Source organism: Lytechinus pictus, chromosome 3 (assembly GCF_037042905.1).
Source record: "Lytechinus pictus isolate F3 Inbred chromosome 3, Lp3.0, whole genome shotgun sequence".
Taxonomy (NCBI): Eukaryota; Metazoa; Echinodermata; class Echinoidea; order Temnopleuroida; family Toxopneustidae; genus Lytechinus; species Lytechinus pictus.
Genome location: NC_087247.1, coordinates 5,428,697 through 5,450,795, shown reverse-complemented (window position 1 = coordinate 5,450,795; position 22,099 = coordinate 5,428,697). Strand labels below are relative to the sequence as shown.

The window sequence follows — 22,099 nt, the reverse complement described above, 5'->3', positions numbered from 1 at the left end:
ATCCACTCCGATTGCCTTATACTACTTCTCACAATTCGTGTACAACGAAATAAGAGATATTAAAAGTGAAAGAGAAATGATGCGGATCGTCGCATGTCCCAGTTCAACTCAAAACGTGACAAAGACTTAAAACATTTTGCACATTTGTTGAATAAAGACAAACGAATGTTCTGGAATTACATCTAATCGCGTCACGTATCATCAAAAGCCCTTCTGAAGTGGATCCGGAATTTGTCAATCCACAGAAAAATGAGAGTAATAAATGTTTATCTGTCAAGGGTACACTTGGCTTTGTCTCGGAGATGGATCTCTGTGAACTGATGTTCGCTTTTAAATGTCACATTTGATCGTGATGAATAAACTAAAGACATAAGAAATAGTTCTCTAATGAAATGCATTGCTGATTGGTAGATTGTAAGATGACGTTCAAACTTAAATCGATTCTCGGAACATAGTCATCGATATGATCATAATCAACATTATACACAAAAATATCAATACAAATTGATATCTTTATATATTACTATATTTAAAATAAATTGCAACTTCCCAATTAAAAGGGATGCAGAATATGCGTTTTCCCGACATGAAACAAATAGATTTTCAGAAATATTATAAATACAGGAAATACCAAAAGCATATCACCCAGTTTCCCAGAGTTGAGGAGCCAATCAACATACAAAATTAAGGACAATTAACCTCTGTTATAGTTTAACAAGATATAAAAATAGGAACTAACTGGTTTGTAAGTATAATTTATGACTTTTCATTTTTTGTATAAGTCGAACAATTTATTATTTTAATCATGTTAATGCATTGGTGTTTTTATATCCGATTTTTGCACACATTGACATCATTGGTAATGATTCAATATTCACATTTCCTTTTTTTTTTTTCATGTATATATATTTTTAACTCCGAATATGGACTGCAATGTAAACTTAATGAATAGCTATCAATATTTTTGAAGACATGATTGTCGAATTTTAGGTGACTTTTAGTCTTTATTTCGTGAAATCCCCGTGAAATAATGTTCCCTGCTAATAAATGTATTCATGTTTTCCTTATACACAGCAGGTTGTGAAGTCATGAAGATGGATTTGGTGAAAACCCTAGTGTTGCTAGTTTTGCTGGCATTGACGGTCGACCCCTCTGTCGCAGCGCCGCGAGGTAAGAAGTGTTCACACCACCCAAAGAAAGCAAGGCTTGATTTGATTTGATCATATTGACTTGGCATTTAAAAACATGAAATGTGATATTGTTCCTTTTTTTTTTTGGGGGGGGGTGAATTGGCAGACAGTTGTCACAGAGATTAGTAAAATGGAGACGTTACATTTAATGTTGTCATATAATTTCTATTACAGATGGTTAATATGCCATTGATTAAAAAATATACCCGTCTCTAAAGAGAAAATTGTACATTGAAACAAAAATCAGATTTCCTTCATTTTGCACTGAATGTTTGCAGAGAAACGTGATGATAACGGAAATGGATGTGACAACGGCGGATCTGACTGTGGCTCCACGGATCCCTGCTCAGCAGATCCCAGGGCATGTGCACCGGCTGCTCCTGCACCAGCCCCAGCCCCAGTGCCTGCTCCCCGAGCTCCGCCTCCACCTCCTCCTCCCCCACGAGCTCCAGCCCCACGAGCACGTGCTCCAGCCCCAGCACCTCGGGCACCGATCCCAGCCGCTCCATCACCTAGGGCTCCGATGAGAGCACCCGCAAGAGCTCCTTCTGCTCCCGCATTTGCTCCATCAGGGCCAGGTTATTATGCAGCGTACGGTGAAGCAGAGGGAGGAGATGGAGCCGAGGGATACGATTACGGTTATGAATACGACTACGGTGGAGGCAGCAGCGAAGATGGATTCGGAGGTAAAATAAATATACTTTCATTATTCGAGCAATATATAGGCCTAATTATATCATTGTTATCCCGGGAAAAGTTTTCTTTAATGGTTTTACTCCGATTTGAATATATCAGCTTATAATAAATTATCATCCGATGGGTAATTTTGATATATGATGCTATTGGAAATGAAGAAGGTTGAAGTTACTGCCCCAGATCTGTTAGTTTAAGTCACATTGAAAAAAGAAACTAAATGTAGGCCTATATTCCTTCGGAATTAAAAATTATGTAAGACTAAAGAGACAATGAAAACATCTCATTCAGAAAATGTAACGAAAATACCAGTATCAATAAATGTTAATGCTATCTATAGTGGTAGAGTATATCTTTATTGCTAAAATACATAATATATAAATGTCTCAATGTTTACAGGCGGTTGTGGTGGTGACAGTAGTGAAGAGTGTGGAGGATATGAATACGGTGCCGGAAGTGGTTCAAGTGGTGGTGGGGGAGGAGGTGCTGGCGGCGGCGATGGTGGAGGCTTTAGTGGAGGAGCCGGAGGCGGAGGAGCTGGAGCACCTGCTGCTGCTCCTTCTGGTTACCCTGCTGCCGCTCCACGTCCACGAGCACCTGCACAAGCACCAGCCCCCAGAGCTCCTGCAAGGGCACCAGCCCCTAGTGCACCAGCGCGTGCTCCATCTCCCCGTGCTCCTGCATATGCACCCGCCGCTGCACCATCAGCTCCTAGGGCGCCTGTTTATAGAGCCCCAGCTCAGGCTCCTAGGGCGCCTGTTTATAGAGCCCCGGCACCAAGAGCTCCAGCCCCGGCACCAAGAGCTCCAGCCCCGGCACCAAGAGTTCCTGCCCCGGCACCAAGAGCTCCAGCACCTGCACCAGCTCCAGCACCGAGAGCTCCACCTGCTCCTGCTCCCCCTGCTCCTCCTGCACCAGCTCCCGCTCCAAAGGCTCCATCTGCACCTGAACCCGAAAGCCCCAGTGATGGAGACAATGGCGACAACGGATGTGGTGATAATGGAGATGGCGGCACCAGTAATGGTTGTGATACCAATGGTGATTACGGTGGGACATTTTTTTGTTTAAATGTAGTCACATTCAATGGCCGTCTTCATCGATACACGTCACATAAAACAAAATCTCCCGCTTATGCTATTTTGGTTTTTGAGGGGGAAATGTGAACCTCTCTTGAGGAACATCAATCCTGATGCTTCTTTTGCGAAAAGGTAGGGTGGCATTGTTTGTAGCAATGCTGCAATAATAATTGTATTACCCATTTAGCTGCGTTTAGAAAAAAATACTTCGGGGATAGCTATAGGCGGTGCAGTATTATAAATCAATGCAACACATTTTGCAACGATTTGCTTCGATATTGAATGGATATGAAATAAGCATAAAAGAGAGACATCTCCCTGGAACCATTGATTTGTTTTCACTTCACTTATATTATTTCAAATAATTTCAGAAAAGTACATCTCTTTAGGAGTATTATGGTGACACGGTGATTTGAAATGAAGGTATATAAAAAAATGTAATAAATCAATTGAAAGACAAAATTGAATATGTTACCTCATCTTGTAAGGTCAAGGCGTAACATATGTAATATGTCAATAAGCATCAAATTAGTGGTACGTATAATAAAAACATATCAACTAATAATCTTGATGAAAATCCTTTAAAATTCAATACATTCTTTTAATTTCTCCAATATTATTATCTAATCAAGAAAATTATACCTGACCCTATCATATGACTTCCTTCTGCATTTAGAGGACCTGAGAAACCACTGCGTTCCCTGTCCAAACCATTTCGTGGGACATAGCATGGGGGTGTGCGGTACAGACGGACAGACATACAGAAGTGCATGTGACCTCCGATACTCTGCTTGTATCCGTGGTGATCTCCTGCTTTCGAAGGCAAAGGATGGAGCCTGCTAAAGGTAGGTATAAAGTCGTCGATTTCTGAATTATGTAGTTCCTATAATCCAAAAATAGTTAATGTTAATATTCTAATTGGACCTAATTAACTCGTAAGGAAGCGGAAAGATTGATGTTCGCTCACACATTCTAAAAACACTGAGTAAAATTTCACCCAATATTGGGTAGAAAGGGAACATGCATGTTTGCTGGGTATTTTTGTTTACCCCATATTGGGCTATTTCAACGCAACGTTGCGTAAAATTTACAAAATATATTTTTACCAAATCAACATGCATGTTCCCCTTTTACCCAATATTTGGTAAACCTTTGTATAGAGTGCACCAATATTTGATATTAAGATTTTTGACAAATTTCTGAATGAAAATAGTAGTGAAACAACAACATTATGCAGCAGTCATACTAACCAAGTATACTCCAGTCAGGTAACAAGTTTTACATTATTGTCAATGGCATATGGATTTGGAGTCGGGTTCTGTTGGTGTGGGTGTGACGTAACACGATGTACACGAAACTTAGCACATTCGTAGCAAAGTGTGATCATTCAAACTAGTTTATTCTTCAATGAAGTTCTCGTCGCTTTTCAGGGTTTTGTTATTTCGCTCATATATGAGTATTTTGTTGAACTGCTCGTGAGCAAAATTAATGGACACTTCCTTGTAGCTGATGGATTACAAAGTTTTTGTGTTCCCCGTGTGTTTAAATGAAAACAAAATGCCTTCTGACTCGGGGAAGCTTTCCATCACTTTAATTTCTCACTTTTGCAGTTCATCTTAACAATACACTGTGCTGTGTCATTTTGCCAATTTGCATAGACCGTGTCTATAAACTTTGATGTAGGCTAAATCAATTTTGGTTTTCTTTACTTCTTTTTTTACAGATTCTATTTTCAAGGATATGCACCTGAACAGACGGTCTGACATCCCATATTAATGACTGTGACAATCGGCTTATGAATTTCGTTAGGTTAATTGATTTATTTCATTGTACCGTGATGACAGTTATCATTATTTATTGAAAATGGTGTTCATTGGATGCGTGTTTAAACAGGGAAAGTGATTCGAATAGAAGGCCAATAAGACTCAATTCAATTATAGATTCTCAACAATCCAGAGTTCTACATTATGACAGATGCAAATGGTTATTAGGAGACATTATTTATTCTTCGTTATTTTTTAGCATGTTTACGTTTCAGGCCATGATTTTGTCTTTTACATTCCTTTATTTTATTATTTATGTTTTATTTTTATTTATTCGTCATTGACTTGTAATGCTAATACGTAACAATTAAATGACAGAAAAATCTATGTTTCGTGTTTTGCAATTTTTTTAAAATATTGTATTTTAAAAGATAATTACGAGTTGGAAAATCTAGAATATGGAATACATAATGGTTACAGCTACAAAACATGGGAGAGGGTAAAATGAAAGACAAGTATAGAGGGGAATAGAAGAAAAACGAATTAACGAGAGTGAACATTGGAGATGACTTTGAAGACATAATGAAGAATGGGGGACGAGAGAGAGAGAGAGAGAGAGAGAGAGATTGAAAGAATGTGAGTTTGAGTCAAATATAATAGAAAGAATGTGGTCCTTCCACGGATGCATGGTGCAAAACAGGAAGTTTCAAAAAGAGGAGAACGAGAGGGATGATGAAAGGAGAGAGAGAGAGAGAGTAAAGGAAAAAGACAGAGTGGGGGTTAAGGTCAAGTTTAACCCCAAAACAAGTTGTTTTAATTCAAAAGCAAAATATCAATCTAACAAGCACAAAACTGAGATTTAATGTATATTGGATGTGCAATAATTAACGTTGTATGTTAATAGTCTCTCGAATTCGCTTTATTTCACTAAAAAGTTACATGTCGGAAATTGGAAACATCAAACATAGGGAGGAGATGCAGCAACGCACTATTTATTTTGTATTGTGTTATATGACATGATATATTTAAATTTTTATATACTTGATAACTAAGAAAGCACTTGATTGAAATAAACTTTTAAAATGTCGCAAATCTGCAGGTTCAACATGTTAACGGTACGATATGGTCAAACCAAGTTCAACATTATGTGTTTTACATGTAGGAGGGAAAATGAAATTCATAAAATAAGATACAAAAATAATGACTATGTGACGTCATCAGTTCCTCATTTGCATACCATCGTGATAGCTAAAGAATAGCGAGAGATATAAATTGGGAACATGCTGGAGAATGACAAAGAAAATGTGAGATATGCGAGAAACATAAACTTTACAAATAGCACTAGAGAAGGGCAAGCTGAGTACCTTTTCTTCGCCCAGCCCCCCCCCTCTCCCTTTTATTGAATTTCCTTTCTCTACCCCGATGATTTACAAGGTGGATACTGCATCTACTTTTCTAAAGTCAGCTTGAGTTATCTGGCCCAACTAGTGGATTTATGATTTGAAATAAGCTTACAAACTTTCGTTCCACATTTTCACCTCAAGTGAAATTGTACATGTACTAACAGTACAATGCAAATACATGTATACAAATTAAGGCAAACGTTTAAATCTGACATAGGTTTTGAAGGGCGAAACATTGTGTGTTGAGAGTGGCTCATCCTACTGTTGAAAATGGGCCATCCTACGAGATTTTTGACACATTTAAACATTCCAACACCACTGAATGCAACTATAAATTAAAAGACATAGTTACTACGATATTCAGGAACCAACTAATTTATGCACATGGAATAAAGGAACATCCCGATGCAGTTCAGAACAAAAAATAGTAAAGGAGAAGAAATGGAGGCCTAAAGAAGAAAGAAGCCTTGTAGATTATAGTCTCATGTGATTGATTGGGATATGTATAATTATATTATTACAATGCGATAATCCATTTGGCTTCAAAAATAGTAATGCCTATCATTTAATGCCTTGGAGACTTACAAATGTTGGGAGGGGACAGACAATTTCAACGACCAAGTTAAATCATATAAAAAAGAGTGAAAAACGAAAGGAAAAAGAGTGAAATATGATACGATTTTTCATGAAATGTCAAAATCTATTCCAAAATAAGATTTGCAGTATGAAAAATAACATGTTTTGCTAGCTCGTGTTTTTTAATAGAAAATTTGTCCCACGCGCCACGTCTGGAGTTTAAACCTTTGGCTCGTTTCGCAACTCACATTGAATTCAAGTTTCAGAGTTGTTTAGGTATGGTAGCATAGTCAACAATCCCATGGGTCCCATAATTAATTTATTAGATAGACAACTACGATGTTTCATTATATCATGAACATGTTCTAGACAAATCCTGTAGGTATATTGATACAATTATTGACCTTCTACGCAATTGAATGCATGCACTGCTAATCCGCTAATTACAACTTTTCAAGAAGAAGGAACATTAACAGACAATCCTATTGATTCGATGTACAAGCAAAGGCGGATCAAGGGGGGCCCGAGGGGCCCGCCCCCCACCCTATTGGTGGAGCAAAAAAAAAAAAAAAAAGGAAAGAAAGAAAGAAAAAAGGAAGGAAAAGGAAGGAGAAAAAAGAAGAGGAGGAAGACGAGTGAATAAAATAAAATCTTTCATGTCACTATATAAAATTTTCGCTCGCGCTTCGCGCTCGCATTGCCTGTTAGGTGATTCACATATCTTGTTCAACATGTAGATTAAATATCAAGTTTGGAAGTCAATATACAAAACATATTTCTCCTCGGAAATCGAACTATCATTATTTTGTTTGATTTACAAATTGATTTTTTTTAAATGCTCTGTAAAAATGCTAGTTTTATGGTCTGAATATCATTTTCTGCTCGCGCTACGCGCTCGCGAATTTTGATTTATCAGGTACCTATTATTTTCAAATAATATCCCTTTTCAGGTCTGATTGTCAAAACGTATCAGCTAGCGCTGCCTTGCTTGCATTTTTATTGGCGGGTTATGTATGTCTCAATATTGATTATATAACAAACTACTTAAAATCCCCTTTTCATGACAGTTAATCAAAAATTTAGGCTCGCGATTTGCGCTCGCATTAATGGTTAAAAACATATCAACTGATTACTGATGCATCCTATTCATAATAATACAAGTACTTGAAATGTAGTGTTCAGGCCATAATATCATCAGATTCCGCGCCTTCATTATGCATTAATAAATAAGATATCCATTAATAATTAAATTGTCCCTTTTGTTTAATCTCGCGCTTAGCAAGAGGAATAGAAAGATAGTCATCATATTCATATGATAACATGTCCTAAGGATGTCCCGGTCCTATGTCTCAAAGTAATAATAATGAAAAATATCAGCTCTTTATTAAGTGCGATTTATATCCACCTTGCAGTTTTCCTACAAAGTGCTTGAAATATAAAGCTGAAAATGACCCCCTTTTCAGATCGGAATATCAATATTTTAAGCTCGCGCTTTGCGCTCGCTTTTATTTTAATAATAAAAGATGTATTTAGAATGCCTAGATTCTAGGTCTAAATCTGAAACACGCACGCGCATGTTCATTCAGTTATCCAGTTTCAGATCACAATATCAAAAATTTTCTGCTCGCCCTTTGTGCTCGAATTATTAATGTAGGAAGATCCCCTCTTTCTCATCCTTTTCATGATTTACAAAACATGAATAGAGTGTCCCGTTCTAGGACTAAATCTCGAATTTTTCTGCTCGTGCTTCGCGCTCGCATCAATTGTTAAGTTATATAGCTATCCTGTTCACGATTACAAAAAATGATTAAAATTTTCCATTCTTTATGTAGAAATTTCAAAAATTTTCAGCTCGCACTTCGTGCTCGCATTATTTGATTGTTAAAATATGTAACGTTTGCATGGCTAGGTGCAAGCAGTCCTTAAAAGGCACTTTTTCAATCAGTTCAAAACGAATACAAACATTTTCTGCTCGCGTTTTGCGCTCGCATTATTAATATAGGAAGATCCCCTCTTACTCATCCTTTTCATGATTTACAAAACATGAATAGAGTGTCCCGTTCTAGGTCTAAATCTCGAATTTTTCCGCTCGCGATCCGCGCTCGCATTATTTGATTGTAGAAATATGTAACGTCTTCATGGCTAACTGCAAGCAGTCTTTATCAGGCAGGCCTACCTTTTCGATCAGTTCAAAACGTGTATCAAAAATTTCTGCTCGCGCTTCGCGTTCTCAGTAATTATTCAGTTGCAGGCACATCTTTTCCAGGATAAAAACTTTGCCAAGAATGTTCAAATTTTAGGAAAAATACATACAATTTCAAAAAAAAATTAGCTCTCGCTTCGCGCTTGCATTATAAAATAAGGATTATGATATAATGTATTTATGTTGATTTATATACACAACAAAAAAAGTAAGTCCCCCCTAAATCAAATTGCTGTAACTTTTGAACGGAATTATTTTGAGATATGATATTTCGTTGGTGGTTTTCTACACTCATTAAGCAACTCCTAGGGAAAAATGAGATTGATCGGTTGAGTCATGCATGAGTAATTAAAGATTGAATTAAAAATGACCATTTTTGAAAGTCACAAGAGTCGTTTTTCAGATTGGGCAAATACAAAGTTGGGCAAAAAATGTTGTTAGGTGAATTTTATGATGTTAATGCTGTTTTACTATCCATCATTTAGCCACTCCACACACAATTTTGATATCGTATGTTCATGGTTGAAAGAGCACAATATTGCAGGGGCCGCAGAAGCGGGGGGGGGGGGGGCTGGGGTCCCCCACTTTTTTCCAAAAGCATGTACAACAATGTAAATATGACCATACGATTGTAATTTTTTTGCATGGTCAGCCACCCTCCCCACTTTTGGCTAAGCCCCCCCCCCCACACTTTGAAAACCGTTCCGCGGCCCCTGTATTGTGACGTATCATCATAGGGGGTTTCGGTAGTATCCTCTACAACTTGATAGGTCATATTAAAATTTGAAAATGTTGGTAGCTCCCCCGATTATAGGCCCCTCCCCATTTTTTTATTTTGGATCCACCCCTGATTTGTCCATAAATCAAACTGATCATGAGAAATTGTAAGGAAAAGAATACATTTATGCAGTATAAAGAGTATTCATTCTTTTCGAATGTGCTCGCTCAACCATGAAAATGTTAAAAGTTCGGAAAGTGTGTGGTGATAGAAATGATGGATGATAAAAACAACAGCAATTAAAGTCACATTTGAGACCGAATTTGCCCTCACTATTCACCTATTACCCTTTAAAATGAGTCTGTGACATTGAAAATACCCATTTTCCCACTTTGATGCGTGCTCACTCATCCATAAATAAACAAATCGATTTCATTTTTGCACAGAATTCTGCCCATAGGTTGATAAACATTACTGCCAAATGACATTGCTAAAGACAGCCTTGAAAAAAAGTTCCACCATATTGAATAAGGGGTTACTTGTTCTTAAACATAAACACCCATAATGTACACAAGTCTATGAGAGAGGAAGTCAAAATTTCAACAAATATGAAATAAGGGTTTGTTTCATGGACGATTTTTGTAACTTCTGCCAACGGTTATTTCATGAAACTTCGCACATGGCTTCAGAGTAACACTATCCAAAAGGCGCGCATATCAAAATAGCAATTCAATACGGCACAGAGTGGGGCCAAGGCCTTGAACTTTCTTCTCATTTGCATAATTTTCGAATATTGTGTGCTCACTGATGCATTAAACATCGGGATTTTCATAAAAATAAAATCAAATGAACCATGCAAGGAGGCTTGTGACAGATATCCATAGTTACAAATTGCATTTTTTCCAATAACGTAACAAAGAGCTAATCACATTCCACATGTTCATTCAAGCGTGAATATTTAAGTAAACGCCTTTGAATCATTAAAACATATTAATTGGTCATGAACATAACGACAAAGTTGATAAAAGATCAGTTTCAGTAACCAAAATGAAACAATTCTTGCCTATGATATTTGAAAATCGTATTTTTTGTTTTCAATATATGTTCATTGAACCGTGAAACGATGAATATTGTTGAAGATACTCTTCCCCAAAATAACTGTCATCATATTCTATCATTTTTAATGATAAAAATGCGTAAAAAATCCAATTATAGCAAATTTGGACTTGTGTTTATTCAACCGTGAAATTTAACCAAAAAAGCTGCATCGTCTTTTAGAAAGTGCCTTTTACAAGCCTTTTGACTATTTTTCATGATGAGAATATGGAATCAGTTCCAATAAAATGGAATCAAAGTCATGATATTTGGCTTGTGACTTTTGAAAAGTGACATTTTTGCCTTCTGATGGTGCTCACTGAAGCATGACGTAAAATACGTCCATAACATTTACTCAGATGGTAGCTTATAAAATTACCTACACGCTCATGTAAAAATATATCAAAAACTCGCATTGGTTCGGAAATTATTTATGTTTGTTCAAGGGGGGACTTACTTTTTTTGTTGTGTATAGAATAAAGCTAAGAAGTGACTTATAGGACTACCCCCTTCAAAGAAAGAAACAAAAAAATCATCTTCGAGCGGCCGATCGGGGAAAATATGGCTGACAAAATTCCGGCCCCCCCTATTGGCGAAGGCTGGATCCGCCCCTGTACAAGTTTGTACTTTTTAATAAAATAACAATAATACATTTGATAAAAATCACAAAATATTTATTGTAAAAAAAAACATTTAATCCGGCCCGATGCTCATATCAATATGTGTCATTCATGAATTCTCGGAAACAATGATATTGAAAATGATAACATTGTAGCTCTGACGTAAATCTCTGTATTTCGCCTATTATCTTCCCACGTGTTGCAGTTTATACTGTCTAACAGATGTGTCAGTTTAGAGAGGGTGTGGTCTCGTACAGTACAAGATGTGATATCAAACAACGTTTATCCCTTTTCTTGACCGGCGCTTACATGTTAAATCATGGTCATTGTCAAAGCAACGATTGATATATTTATTAGTTTCTATACCTATAATATGTAGATAGACAAATATGTATATCGTCAGGGCCCATGGACGTCGTAATTATTTATTTCCTATTTTTGAAGATTATCCCAAGATACCCTGAGCATCTCGTGCCCGCCCAATGTCGAGTGAAGATGGCCCACCCATTGGCATCATCGGTCATGGAGTTTAAAATCAAGTATAAATAGGAAGGAGAATTTTATTCGAACTCACTACTCACTCTCCCAAGCAGAGTAATCAAAGAAACATTTGCACATATTCTTTCCTGGCTACAAGATTATAAGCTGTGAGTATAATCTACTTGGTAACATTTGGTATTGAATTTCTACTACATAAAATGTTTTGATTTAAAGTGAATCCTGTTGAAGAAAAGTGTTGCTGGATTATGAAAAATACTTACAAGATTTCCTGTTAATTTTTCGCAAAAGAAACTATGAAAAACATGATTTACATAAATCATTTGTTTTTATATTAAGAGTTCCTGCAATACATCGCATATCATAAAACGTCAGCTCCACAAATTTCAACCATTGATAACTGTTTGTCCACAAGTGATTAGGTGGGAATGCAGTGTACAAAATCAGCTTTTTACCATTGCCTTTAATTTCATGTTATTGAAATTTGTATGCCATTTTATTTACATTTACTCATTACCGCATATTATATATTTCGAATTAGTTTGCGTTGTATGTTTGTTATATTTTGCTGTAATTTGAAAATATAAGGTGAATGAAATAAATATTATATTTTCAGAAGCCATCATAATGAAGACTGTCACCGGATTGGCACTCCTTGTCTGTTTCTTCCTCTTGTGTAGGGTAACTGAAGGAGCTCCAAGAGAAAAGCGTAAGATTTTTTGTTTTATATACATATATATATTTCAGCTACCACTCATTATGTTTGATGTCAAAATGATGAATCATTTTCTTTTTATTTCCAGCATGTTCACTTTTGCCTTGCTATGGAATTTCTTGTAGATTTAGAATTTGTAAAATGCAAATAATATTTGACAGATTATATTGGATCTATAAACAAGCCGACAGTCAATGTCTGTTTTTATTTTTTTCCGAAATCCTCTTTCTAACAATTAAATATTTGAATGAGCATAATCCTCCAGACTTTCAAAAATATTGATTAGTGATAAAAGAAAAACAATATTTCGGGCTTTGTAAGTTTTTAGCAGTGTCCCTAACATTGAGAACATAATTATGTGAGAAAGTTGTTAAGAAAATGTATGCTTCTTGATATTAAAGACATTTGAACGACTATTAAATGCCCAACAGTTTGTTCCATTAGATGACACGAAAATGACAAATTTATATTCACGCAGGCGCAGATCCAGAGGGGGGCACATAGGGCACGTGCCCCCCTTTGAGAAGAGAAATTAAAATTTGTAATGTAAAAATACAATTGAAACCGAAATGTCCCCCCCCCCCCTTTAAAATTAAAGACCTTTTTTTTTGCTTGTCAACTTTTTTCGGGCACGAAATGTCTTTAATTCATGGTTGAAAACCTTTTTTTTTTTGGCTTGTCAAAATTTTCCTCCGCAAAATTTGCCCCCTCCCCCTTTGGAAAATCCTGGATCCGCCCCTGTATTCACGCACAGCATTATGCTTACGGATTACTCTTAATAGCTAATAAAGCAAAACAAAGAACCGCTACCATTCCAAGCAAATTTGTAAAATTTCTAAATTCATGAAAGTTATATTAAAACATTTGAAAAAAGGACGTATGAATTGGAAATGACTATTTCGGTTCCCATATACATCAATTCTCGATATCAAGCCCCCCCCCCACGTTCTTGTTATTTATTACGTTGGTTATTATTCCATCAGGAGGGGGAGGTGGAGGAGGAGGCACTTGCGATGCAGGAGCCGATGGTTGCGGTGATGGAGGTGGTGACGGTGGCGGATGCGGAAAAGGCGGCTGCGGTGGAGGCGATGGTGGCGGAGACGGTGGCGGAGATGGCGGAGACGGTGGCGGAGATGGCGGATGCGGAAAAGGCGGCTGCGGTGGAGGCGATGGTGGTGGTGGTGACGGCGGCGGTGATGGCGGCGGTGACGGAGGATGTGAGGGTGGAGACGCCAGTGGTGGTGGTGGTTGTGATGCTGGAGAGGGTGCCAGTGGTGGTGCCGATGGTGGTGTCAGTGGTGGTGAAGGTAGCAGCAGCAGCTCCAGCAGTGAAGAGAGTACAGATGGCGAATCCGGTGGCGGGGAGGGATGCGAGGGAGGTGAAGGAGGAGGCGAAGGATGCGGTGGTGAAGGGGGTGACGGTGGTTGTGGTGAAGGTGGTTGCGAAGGCGGTGATGGTGGTGGAGATGCTGGGGGCACGTCAGGTGCGCGGTAATCTTCATTCCCCATGACAGTCATTGCTAGCTATAGATTTTGATTGCATTGATATTGGTGGCCCAAATGGTTGAGCAATGAGTATATTTCGTTGATCTTTTGTATGTTACTTTGCTTGTATGTTTGAGTGGGCTAAGGATTTTTGTTTGTTTGTTCCCTTTCTCCTTCTTTGAAATTGAACGTAGCGGTAGTCCTCTTATAGGTTTTCGACAAAACTTTAGCTGAAATTATCAGGTCTAGTTATGTCACATCAAGAATAATATTTTAAATGTCATTTCCATTTTATACCGTAGTAATTGTTACTATATGTTCCTCTCGAACCGTTACTCACATTTCTTCTAGGAATAGAATCCAATGACTTGGGTGATATAAATAGCTTGAGAATTGATATTTATTAAGTTCATTCCATTTGATCTACATCTTGTACTTTTGTTTACTATTTATTTTGTTTGTACTTATTTATTATAGATTTTTTTTGTTTTGAAATTTATACGTGAATAATAAAACATATAACACGAATTAGTTAATTCGATTCCGTTTTAGATTGTATCCTGTCTCGGTTGTCCAAATAAAATGTTTGTTGTTGTTATTGTTGTGGTCTTGATGTGTGTTCATGGATGGTACTGCCTCCTGTGATTAAAACGCCCGTATCTCACGACCTTGTTCTCCCTGTACGCAGGTGAGGATGCGGGTGATACAGGAGGCAGCACTCGAAAAGAAGGAGGCGATAAGAAAGTATCATCAGGTTTCCATCAAACCATTGTTCACCTCATCCCTAACATGCCTAAGTTGGTTCCAGTTGTTGTCTACTCTTCCAATTCTCCTACTGGTAGCTCCACAGAACAAAGTGGTGGTGGTGGTGGCGGGAAGGGTGTGGCTGGGGGTAATGGTGGTGGTGGTGGTGGTGGTGGGGAAGGTGATGGTGACGAAGATGGTAGTAATGGTGGTGGTGACGGGGATGGTGGAAACCCCACTGATGGTGAACATGTTGAAGAAGTGTGTGAGGAAGGGTGCGATACGAAGGATGCTGACATCTGTATCCCGTGTCCGGTTGAGATCTCAAGGGGTCTCAAGGGGTAGTGAAGTCTGCGGGTCAGATGGAAGAACGTATACCACTCTGTGCGATCTCCAGTATACATCCTGTATGGAAGGAGGCCATGATCTCAACGTTATGAAATTATGAAAATGTTCAAGTACTCATTTGATTGCACTGATATAAATATTTTTAACCCCCCCCAAAAATAGTAACTAATTATGGAAGCCTGGGAATATTATAAAACAGATTATTATCGTATTAAACCCGAACCACTATCTCTGTTGCAAGAGTCATCGACAATACTTAGGATGATATAAAAACTATCCGAATAATGTGTAAGGCCTATTGCCTATAGAGTAACGTTATTTTTGAGATATCAAACTTCTCTCTCTCTCTCTACATAATATTCCTTATTACATTTTTATGTAACCTTTGTATTAAACCTTGAATGATAACGATGATTTTGAGTTGGTGCATTACACTTTGAAGTTGCCTTTGAGTGTTTTTGCTCTCGTTAATGTTAGTTTGAGGCCGATGGAAAATTCGATGATTTGAGATACAAGGAAGGCTCCAGGCGGATAGAAAGGAGTGCGTACTCGTATTTTGAAGAGAAAATGAGAGATAGGAAACATAATCTGATCGAATCATAAGGTAATTACGTCTGTAGAAAAAAAGAAAATGAAGGTGAAGAAAAAGGTAAAATAAACGGCAGACAGGAGACGATAAAAACGACGGAAATCTAGTTATAAGTCACACTGCAAAAACACCGGTGTTAACTAAACGCCAGCCCGGTATCTATATCGGTCCATACCAGAGAAGCGTTGAAACAACACAAGTTAAGAATCAAACAGATATTGGTTTTACACTTATTGGTGCTGTTTAAATGCCAAATTAGTTTTAGCCTAACGCCAAATCGGTGTTGTTTCAACACCTCTCTGGTGTGGACCGATTTAGATACCAGGCTGGTGTTAAATTAACACCAGCGTTTTTGCAGTGCACCCGTATTACAGTGGTATACCAGAACGCGATGAAACCCAAAAAGTTGTCCCACAAAATCGAAAATCCCGAAGCCCCCAAATTTACCAGCACATTTAACTTCCTTGAAGATCTGGAAACTAGCGACTGTAATTTACATGAATTTGGGTATACATGTATATTGAAAAAAAATCCAAGGCCTCGAATTCATCAGCCTTTCTGTAACCCTTAGCGAATATTGAAATTGAGTACAAATGGTTAAAAGAAAGACATCGGAAATGAAATTGGCAGGCAAGTTTCTGCAACATTTTATCCCACCTGCCTAATTTATGTTGATTAATAAAAGTCTCATCATTGACCTTTTTCATATCAGAGATGCGTCATTTCTCATCTCAGATTGACATTGAATAAGATGCATTCATTCTTTTTCTTGACTTCCTGTATCAAAGCGATAACAAACCTGCATCTGTCGTGATAGAAACGGGATAAAGGGCGTGACATTTAAAACGGTATATAATCATCCGCGCAATAAAGATATATGCATAGTTATATCTATTTTTCAGATGCAACTTTGTGTATTCTTAATATACCAGTTTATACAATAATCAAGCTTAATCGATTTAGCCTTCAATATACTTGAGAAAGGGTTGAAATGTGATATTTAAGAGAACGTAGTAAGAAATAAGTCTGATATGATGATAACATAGATAGAAATAAAAATCAAATGGCCTCAATTAATGATGAATGACTAAAAAAATCATAATTAAGAAACAGAGTTAGTACCTTTTATTGAAATAAAGCAAAATAAGTAAATTGAAGAACAAGCCTTTCGAGATATGTATATAAGGGCACTTCGACTTCAGTGAGTAGGATTCACCATTTAACTGGCAAATATCATGCTTTAAATCGGATATTTCGTACAGAGTAGAAGACAGATTTGAACAATAAGACAGAGAATAATACCACTATTGTTTCCTTTTTTGATCAAGAGGTAAGAGCGAGAAACTTGAACTGTATATCGTAATGATAAAATGGCCATATGGCAAAAGTTCAGAGGTATATATTGTATAGATTGGCAGTCATTTTTTTTTATAGTTACATTTATATAATGTCAATTATTGATAAATGCAGTCCATGACTTATCATTCGTCTTACAATGCTCGTGGTTATTGCTACTGTTATTATCATCATCATTATTAGTTTCATAATTAACAATTTTCGTCAAAATTGTTGTTTTATATGTTTATATTATAAGCAATATGAATTTCATCATATTCATTGCAATACTGATTCCTCACCGTACTGATTTTACCGTTATCCTTGCATTGCCAGTATTGTCAGTTTTGCCAGAAGATGTGTATCCGTAACATGTGGACTGTTCTTACTGTAATCATGCTCTCATCGATGATATCGGCTGAAACAAAAGGTATTGTAACCAATATCATTCACAGTATTTTTTCCGCGTGCTTAGTTTTCTTGCAGTATTTAATACTAGCTAGTAAAAGAAAATCCACTGTAAGTTGCACATTAACTGATGGAATGGCTTTTACTTGCTTATCACATAATCTGTGATTAGATTCTCCAATTTAACCAGTTTAAAATGCCATCTCCTATGAAAAGGGGGTAACGATGCCCCTCTATGCACATTGTAGATGTTGCTAGAAGAATAAAGTGTAAATTTTAACAGTAGAAAACGATGGACCATTGCCAGTTATAGATTTTGTTATGGAGCTAGAAAATGATTAATACGGAATTATTTGAATTTTCTTGCAAGACTTATGATTGCTTCTTGGACCGAAATCGATTTACAATTGATTACAAAATGTGTGAAATTCTCACAACGCCCCGGCTTCATACACTGTAAAAACATATTGGGTACAATTTTAACCAGCACGAGGGTAATTATGTTCCAACTAATTTGGGGCAGTATTTTACCCAATGCGGGAAGCATCTTGATTGTCCAGTAAGGTTAAAAATAAGCAGCAATTACTTTAGAATGGGCAAAATTTTCATCACACTGGATAATGAAAATGCCCAAAAGAAATGCCCAATGTTGTTTGGACACATGATCCTCATGGAATATTTTTACCCAATATTTTTTTTAGAGTGTAGCAAGTTACCTCTCTAGAGTGCAGAAAGTCATGCTTACTTGATATTACAAATGAAACGATCGACAGTGTCATCATTTTATTTTTTGTAAACAGTTAAACGAGACGACAATGGAGGATCGTGTGGCTCCAATGGGCAATGCGGAGGAGACCCTGCTCCCTGTACCCCTACAGCTCCTGCGCATGGTACTCCACCTCGAGCTCCTCCTCCTCCACCGATCCCAGCCCCACGAGCACCTATGCCAAACCCTAGAACACCACTTGCTCCAGCACCTCCGCGTGCCCCAAGGCCCCGATCCCCGGCCCGGGCACCCAAAGGTTTGTCATTCCAAATTTCCGATATTATGATAATCATGGTAATCAGAAGGCTTTAGTAGCTGTGAATATTCTCTCGTGTCATGTGCATCATCACTAGCGTATCCAGCACCAACAACGACAGACATGTATGGGCCCAGGCACAAGCATATTAGAGTCACTATTGTCCCCAGACGAAATGGGCCCATGAAATGCTTTGTACGGTTTGATGCTAAATTGTCAATTTCTGTATTAGAACAGAATTTGTGACATAAATAAACTCCCCCCCCCCCCATCCGAAACATTGATTTACGTCCCTGTTTGCCCATAAACATGACTGAATCCTTTACAAACATTACAGATTGATATAAATCTGATATCATTTTCATGTCTCTGCATTCCAATAGTCATGATAATATTCTTCGTATTCATTGTTGCCAAATATGCATTTTCTTCACAAAAGCACCTGTCATGGGCGCTCCTGCCCGGGCTCCTCCAGCTAGAGACCAACCGGCCCTCGTCCCCTCAGCTGGAGCTCATGATGCTGTAGATGGGGTAGATGGCACTAATGACGCAACTGACGGAGGATTTGATGGAGGAAGCATAGGAGGAGCAGGTTAGTTGAAGTTGTACGACAAGAGGGATGCAATTTCTATTATTACCCCTCGTGCGAAAATAACTCCTTAACACAACATTATGACAAAACAGATAATAATACAATTATATTCTGCCGTCTCAAGTTTTCATTTGTCGTCGTATAGAGTTGTTGTGATTTGCTCGACAAACGTTACTCCCGTTCACTAATACTATTAGAATAAGGGCTGTTGTTGCTGTAAAGAACTAAATTTAGACAGGTATATATACATGTAAGTAGTTTTTATTCTTTCTAAGAGGCACTCGACAGACTTGATAGAATTGGACAATTAAAATGATAGTGGTTTCACGGTACATCATGTATTCTTTCGTGGGCATATGCTGCTAGTGAAAAAGACCACCCAAACTGGACACTTCGGCAAGACTGCTCTTGTCGTCCTCACAAGAATGAAATAATATCATTATACAATAGATGTTAAGTATAAGTCTGATTATGATTATAATTATGATGACTATCGCGGTGCGTTATGCCCTGAATATTGTAATTCGATAATTACCTACTTTTAATGGTATTTCAGGGGATTCAGAAATACTTTTTTGGGATCCCTGAAATTTCATAATTATATAAATTTTGCAATTGTGTAGGTTGTGGAAGCGACAGCAGCGAGGAGTGTGACATCTCTTCACCAGGAGATGTCGAACCATCAGAGGGAGGACACGGCGGAGAGGTAACCGAAGGAGAGGTAGACATTCATCTATCCCCTGGGAGAAATACACCTGCTGCAGCTCCAGTTAGACCCCATGTCGCAGCCCCATCTCCACGTCATCGAATCTCCAACACTATTCCTAGAGCTCCTCCCCCAGCTCCCCGCTCTCCCGCTCGCCGTCCAGCGGCTCCATCCGCTCCTCCACGAAGGCCGGCTCCTCCACCTGTCGTCCCAAAAGCGCCCAAACCAAAAGCACCGATCCCTCCTCCTCCACCTCCTCCTGCTCCGAAGCCATCACCGAAAGCGCCAGCTCCGGAACCTGAGACACCAAGTAGAGATAAGGAATGCGGGGAAAATGGAGAAAATGGAGGGACAAGTAACGGATGCGACGCTCCAACTAATGATAATGGTAAATCAGTTTAGGTAATTATACATTATTATTTTCGAAACATCCCTACACGCCTAGTTTTCATTAGTCAAAATAGTGTTAATTTGACACTCTCGTGTTTCCTCTTTCGTATCGCCCAATATCTGTAAAAGGGTGAATTCATTAGCGAATTGTGAATATGTTTGTAAATGATTTAATCGTTGTCTAGAACAAAATAAATAATTAATACGGTTTCTTAAAAGCACTTTGTAGTTCTAAAAATCTAAGATCGTCAATCGTTGTATGCAGAAACACATTTATCATCACCTACACCCTTAAGCTATTCTAATAACAGGTAGTTACGCACCACGCGTGACGCTTTTACGAACATAGAACTATATTTTCAAATGTCCTCCATGACAATGAGCAACCGTAAAGTCGAAAATTTGTAAATCAAAACAGGAATTTTGTACTGCATGGACTCTGACAAACGACAAACAACATGTTTGCAATTGTTAGTCAGCTCCAAAACTAAGGACGAGCTGCGGTTCTGGTTTTAAGAATTTTCGAAAATGACCTTTCAACTGTGCATTGTCATTTGACGGGCACTTTCAATACCTTTATTGTCTTCTTGAATCAGCCGTGCATCGTGCGAAACTCCAAAATATGCTACCTAAATAGGTGATTTATTTTCTTTTGATTTGCAGGATTTGCTGACGAGCCTTGTGAGATTTGTCCTCGTCTTTTCATCGCTCAACCGATGCAAGTGTGTGGGACTGACGGACAAACTTACAGAAGTTCATGTGATCTACGACATTCGGCGTGTGTAAGGAAGGATCATCGTCTTAAACAGATTAGAAACGGACCCTGTTAGATAAATATATATAATAATTATACATAACATTTATAAGGCGCTTACTACTGGTGTTTCTTAGCGCAATGTGTTCTGTTTATGGTTTGAAATTGGTTTTTTTGTTATGTATAAACATGTATTTTAAATTATAATTTTATCTATTTTATTTGTTCTTGTAAAAGTTGTATATTTTATTAATATATTTGCAGTCCAAAATTGTGCTTAGATTCTTATAGATTATTAAACATGCCATACTGGGAAAAGGTATGCTCATATCAAGTTACAAGTTTACAACAAAATATTTTCATTCACATACTTAGAACAAATTGATTGTATTCTTATAAACTAAACTTTTCTATCAAAGTGAACAGTTCGCATTTAAATTATAATCCACATGGTTCGAAGTTAATTGTATCAAGTATATGCCTATTTACAGAGGTTACGCTTGTATGAAGTTATTCTATGAATGTTGATTGCCAGGTAAAACAAATGGCCATTCCATGAAGCATATCTGCGAGGTAAACATGGTGAAGTGCTAATTATGATAAACCTTCAATTAAAATGCCAACGCATATAGTTTACTGCCTTAAAATAAGAATTATATAAAATTATAATTCGACGGGCATTCGTTAAGAGTAAACTAAGATAAAATCCATCGAAATACAGATCGAAAAGTTAATAATGGGGACAAATTCTTAAGGTGCCAATTGATGGATTTATAAATATCACGGAACTTGTTTGTATCAGTATAATGTTACATTTATAGTCCAATGTAATTAATATCATTGGACTTTTTCAAAAGCTCGTGTCAAACGCATGTGAAAGAACAGTGTGTGTTTTGCTATATTATGTCTATAAGTAATAACACTAATTTTCAGGGTTGCTTCTATTCACATTGAAATGTGCTTTTAAATGAAAGGGGTCTATTTTAAATCAGGCATTTTATGGTAATACATTAATTGCATGAAAATGTTAAGGTAGTAATCTGCAAAAGGACAGCAAAACAAGTTGATCCAACTTGTTTTGCTGATGTGTTAAAAATGATGAATATTCATAAAGGGTTAATCCTCTTTTCTTTGAATTCGAGCAAACATGGAAAACGTTGTAATCATAGTTGTCTC

The 22,099-nt window shown here is 37.6% G+C and overlaps 3 protein-coding genes across 4 annotated transcripts; all 3 read left to right on the top strand.

The window, feature by feature from the left end:
* Positions 1 to 643: 643 nt before the first annotated feature.
* Positions 644 to 5,108, top strand: LOC129255995 (skin secretory protein xP2-like). 2 transcript variants are annotated; one of them, XM_064097836.1, is made up of 6 exons: positions 644 to 745; positions 1,075 to 1,170; positions 1,469 to 1,876; positions 2,283 to 2,921; positions 3,636 to 3,804; positions 4,683 to 5,108. In XM_064097836.1, the coding sequence occupies exons 2-5, from the start codon at positions 1,089 to 1,091 to the stop codon at positions 3,800 to 3,802; spliced, it is 1,296 nt and encodes a 431-aa protein (XP_063953906.1). In that variant the 5' UTR covers positions 644 to 745; positions 1,075 to 1,088; the 3' UTR covers positions 3,803 to 3,804; positions 4,683 to 5,108. The 2 variants fall into 2 exon arrangements, with proteins under 2 accessions (XP_063953906.1, XP_063953905.1); XM_064097835.1 differs by having other exon boundaries at positions 2,283 to 2,930.
* Positions 5,109 to 11,909: 6,801 nt separating this feature from the next.
* On the top strand, positions 11,910 to 14,568 carry LOC135153797 (loricrin-like). The gene is made up of 3 exons (XM_064097946.1): positions 11,910 to 11,984; positions 12,452 to 12,544; positions 13,534 to 14,568. Exons 2-3 carry the CDS (start codon positions 12,463 to 12,465, stop codon positions 14,043 to 14,045), a joined length of 594 nt encoding a protein of 197 aa, XP_063954016.1. The 5' UTR covers positions 11,910 to 11,984; positions 12,452 to 12,462; the 3' UTR covers positions 14,046 to 14,568.
* Positions 14,569 to 14,824: 256 nt separating this feature from the next.
* Positions 14,825 to 20,999, top strand: LOC129255996 (skin secretory protein xP2-like). The gene is made up of 5 exons (XM_064097919.1): positions 14,825 to 15,080; positions 18,260 to 18,481; positions 18,921 to 19,073; positions 19,697 to 20,167; positions 20,833 to 20,999. The coding sequence occupies exons 1-5, from the start codon at positions 14,825 to 14,827 to the stop codon at positions 20,997 to 20,999; spliced, it is 1,269 nt and encodes a 422-aa protein (XP_063953989.1).
* Positions 21,000 to 22,099: the final 1,100 nt, after the last annotated feature.